The sequence below is a fragment of the Austrofundulus limnaeus genome, unplaced genomic scaffold (assembly GCF_001266775.1).
Source record: "Austrofundulus limnaeus strain Quisiro unplaced genomic scaffold, Austrofundulus_limnaeus-1.0 Scaffold891, whole genome shotgun sequence".
In the NCBI taxonomy this organism is placed as follows: Eukaryota; Metazoa; Chordata; class Actinopteri; order Cyprinodontiformes; family Rivulidae; genus Austrofundulus; species Austrofundulus limnaeus.
In genome coordinates, this window is record NW_013953293.1 from 13,661 (window position 1) to 18,175 (window position 4,515).

The 4,515-nt window shown below is 38.3% G+C and overlaps 1 protein-coding gene across 1 annotated transcript in view; it reads left to right on the plus strand.

Moving 5' to 3' along the window:
* The window catches only part of LOC106533136 (alpha-2-macroglobulin), a gene marked incomplete at its 5' end in the record, with an annotated part of 14,472 nt that extends 10,064 nt beyond the window's left edge, over nucleotides 1-4,408 (plus strand). Inside the window, 3 exon segments of the mRNA XM_014029377.1 lie at nucleotides 56-161; nucleotides 240-281; nucleotides 4,165-4,408. Coding sequence (XP_013884831.1) covers nucleotides 56-161; nucleotides 240-281; nucleotides 4,165-4,187 — 171 coding nt within the window.
* Nucleotides 4,409-4,515: the final 107 nt, after the last annotated feature.

Sequence of the window (4,515 nt, forward strand, 5' to 3'; positions counted from 1 at the left end):
TGTGTGTGTGTGTGTGTGTGTGTGTGTGTGTGTGTGTGTGTGTGTGTGTTCACAGCTGAAGAAGGATGTGACACAGATGTACAGTGTGACTCTAGAGGAGGATCAGCAGATCAGGAACCTGAAACCAGCTGTGGTTAAAGTCTACGACTACTACCAGACCAGTAAGGAACTCCTGAAGCCCCTCCCCCTCCTCTGTGGTGGTCTCCGCCCACTGCTGATGTTTGTTTTTTGTCCTTCAGGTGATCAAGCCGCTACTGAGTACTCATCCCCCTGTGCTGAGAGTACGTAAGACTTCTGAAGCTTCCTGTTCTCTTCTCATTAGTCTGATAGTCCATGCAGAGGGGTTCACTACAGTCAACTCTTTAATTCTGACCAAATGTAGACATTATTTATTTCTGTTTAAGATGTCTGAATGAGGCATTGATGATAACTGACAAAAGAAAACAACGTTCTTTACAGAATCAGAGGAAGCTCCTGTCAGTGTGCTTATTGGAGGTCCACTTCTGGACCTCTTTGTAGCAGAAAACAACTTTTAAAATTAATTATTTTGTAATAAAATGTGAATTCTGCAGAGTTTAAAAACCAGAGCTGATCTTTAACTGACTGATTCAGACTGGACTCAGGTTTAAAGGAGCAGCTACAACTGTTTCCTCTATTCTGAACTTTAAAGTGTCTGTGACATCAAATTGTTGTCATACATTTGAATGCATTTTAAGAAAGAGGACATTGATAAAATATTGCTGTAAGAGTTCAGTCTTACACTTCTTATAACAAAGTTATAAGACTAATTTGTTTAGCAAGGGATCACTTATTTTGGGTAAACATTCCTCCAATGCAAAATGAATGGACACATAAGAAGTGACTGTCAGTCAGTGAATGTTGATTTGATCCATAAATACGCGATCATTTATTTTACAAATCATACATAATCACTAAGTACACTTAATTGTGGTAATCAGTTTCCTATAAAAGTTTAGAACCAACAATAACAAACTTCTAGCTTCTTATATTGTCAATAAACAAATAGAAACACAAATATCAGCTTAGATGTTAAATACCAGACATTTGAGCCTGTTTATCTTAGGGTTGGCAAGGAAGAGTTTAAGAGAGGAGGAAAGTTAGGTGTTAGCTTTCTGATACTTTATCTTAAATAATGTGGGTTTTAACCAGAAGGGTGAAGCGTTGTACTCTGCGTCAGCCCGATCTCGAGGTCACACACAGCCAGCTTTTTACCTTAAAGATGATTTTCAGTCACCAGTCACCTGTCAGGGATGTGGGGGTGGTGCTGCTGGGGAATCTGTCTTTAGACCCTCGAACAGGGAACCCCAAGGTGTGTTTTTCAGACTCACTTGAGTCTGCGTCAAGCCACAGATAGAAGGTGACCCCAAATTGGAAACCAAGGTTTCAAAATAAAATTCTGTCTGGAGAGTTTCTGAAGGTGGATAAACCAGGCGTGGTTTTCCACACTGTGAGGTTTCCCCGTTGGCGTGAAGGGGCCAAACCTGACAAAGTTTTCAGATTTTGATTCCCCGGAGAGAATCTAGCTGTTACGGTGACTGACAACAGTCCGTCACATTACTGCCCGGGCGGGAACTGTTAAAGAAGCTTAGAGAATCTAAGTTCCACCCTCTGGAAGGTCAGATTAGAAAGTTAAGTCAAGGAAAGTGTTAGTTTCAGAGCTCGCTGTGCCCTCCTGAACAAAACAAAGATTACTGCTGCTGCTGTGTGGTTCAGAACAACACATTTCATGACCCATTTAAATTATCTGATGAGTACTGATTTAAGACATAACTGAAAGAAAAATGAATTGTTTCAAGTTAAACATTTGCAAATATGATTCAGACAAGTAAAACATTGATATTTCATCAACTTAAACCATAAAGATTATTTTAGTTAAATAAGAATTTTTTCCCACAGAAAACCCATACATATCTAAGGGAGAAAAGAGATCTGTCCCCTTTTCTCCTGTAACTTTGATTAACATTCTCTGATTATCAAAATGTGTAATACTTTCAGTTAAGAGAACAATAAATCAAATAAGAGAAGATTCTTCTGTTTATTATCTGATTAAAAGGGAAGAGAATGTCTCTTTGAATGGTTAAGGCTACCTGAGGTGGCCTAGATTCAGTTCTATGTGGAACAGAGTTTTTGTCCCTTACAGGCCCATCAGAGGACTGAGAGTCCAAGACAGTTCCTTGATAATGTGACTCGAGGTGACCCCTACATTGTAAAATAAAGTTCATGTAGCTGAGATGAACAGTTGAGATATTTGCCTGTGAAGTAACAGGAAGTGATGTCAAAGGGGAATGTCTGCATGTGAACAGAGCGTTGCTACAAGGCTAACACAGACTGTAGAGAAGAATCTGATTCTTTAGATTATTTTGAGTCTCTGTCAGAAAATTCGTATTCAATAAACTGAAGTCGAGATTATAAACACAATTGTTAAAGTGATTTATAGAAGGAATTAAACCATAAAACACCAGAACTCTGGATCTGACTGAGGTTTGTCTCTGAAGCAGACAGGAAACCCACACTGCCTGAAAAACCAGGAAGTCCATCTATTTATACAGGTTCTTCAATGCCTATGCTCGCCCCCTGCTGACCTATGGCTGAGTCACAGGCATTCAGACAAAATTTTCAGCTAATATTTTTCCAACGTTTAATTATGTGTTGTAACAGATATTTCGGACATGTAACTAATCTATTATGTTTTGATTGAAATGGGTATAAACACTGTCAACATTACAACAAGGAGAACTTAATAATATAGTGTTGTGCTTTTAACATCAGTACTAATTTCCTAACTTTAAATTTCTTCACAATCCCCCTGTTCACATGACCAAATCATGTGAACAAAAATAAGAAATTTATAATAAACTATATGTTCGCATTAAGGCACAAATGTGTATGCAAATTACCCTAAGCGATACAGCACAACGTGGAAAATTTCTCACATCCCACCCCTGATATAAAGTAATTTGCTCCGTTTATCCCACCCCAATCAACAAAAATAGAAAACATAAACTGAACTATTGTCAAATACCAACCAGGTCAGCTGTGTTTATTCTTTTGAGGCCAGAGGTTCCAGAACATGGCCCACCGTCGGGAACAAGTCCTCAGCACCGTTCCATCTCCCCCTGTCTTCAGTGGCAGACTGACCTGGTTACTAACAATATATCTGCATATTAAGATTTAACCTTAGCTCATCAACAATTAAACCATACAATGAACAGTAAAAATAAATCAAACAAAATGCTAAAACAGTTCTAAACATATCCTGCTTAATGTGTCACTTTATAAAAAGAATTAATAATGAAAAACATAAAGGAAAATCAAACATTTAAAAAATCATTTACCATCGACTCGTTAACCTATAAAAATCATGTCCGACTATGTGAGTGTAACTATTTCAGTGTTATCATTCTATATCTAAAAAAAAAACAGCTATAGACGTTGGGGCTTTTTAACTCCACGCTGTCAGTCCTTGTCCTCATAGTATGGATCGTGCGATGGCTCCAGGGATGAATCCTCCTGTTGTCTCATCTGGTAGGCCAAAAGGTGGATGTTGCCCCGATGATACATAAGCTATCCTGTTTGTCTGGGAGAGGGTCTTTGAATACACTCTTATGAAGCCACCATAAATGCAATCGGACCACTACCCAGCCACCATTATAGACTCGAGCCTTTTTATTTTTACCAAGTTTACCAACCACTGAGAATCACTGTGCTAAACCATCTCCACAGACCCCCTTACTACACCAGAAATTAGCCAAAGAATATACTACTTTAATGTGACACCACCCAAATGTCCAGCTAACTACTCTTCAATGATCAAGTAAATAACATAATTCAAATGCCACGCATCGTCATTTCTATTAACCACAATGTACCTCCCTACTGCCACCTTCAGGCCCAACACGTGGAACTGTCTTCTGATAAAAAAAAAAACCCTAGTTTGACATAAACTGTAACTAAACCTTCGACATCTGTTGTACCAGAGAGATGAAGAGTCAAGAGTCCAAATGTTTTAATAAACAAAAACCAGAGTTCTCTGATGTCACTTCCTGTTTCACTGTGGCTGAGGCAAGTTCAAAAGAAAATATGCCCGTTATGGGACAAAATGGATTAAATCATGTGTATTATTCCAACCTTTTGTTTTTGCAGGTGACAGCGCTAACCAGGTGTGAATGGACTGTGGAGGATGGGATCGTCCTGCTCTTCAGAGGAATCTGTTATAAACATGTTTGAAGCTGTTTCTGTCAGGTTGTGTTCAGTTTTAATGTTAATGTGAAACTTTTTCTTTTAACTTTTGGGTTATTTTTGTTTAACTTGTTTACATGTTGACAGTAGTTCTGCTCAGCACTGTAACTTTTGTCCCAAACTGAAATAAAGAAGCAGAAACAGGAAATACTGATAGTCTTTTTTTAATAAATTGACAAAAATCCACATTATTCATACAAGGTACCAATAATACAGTATGGTCCGAGTACGTGTGTGTGTGTGTGTGTGTGTGTG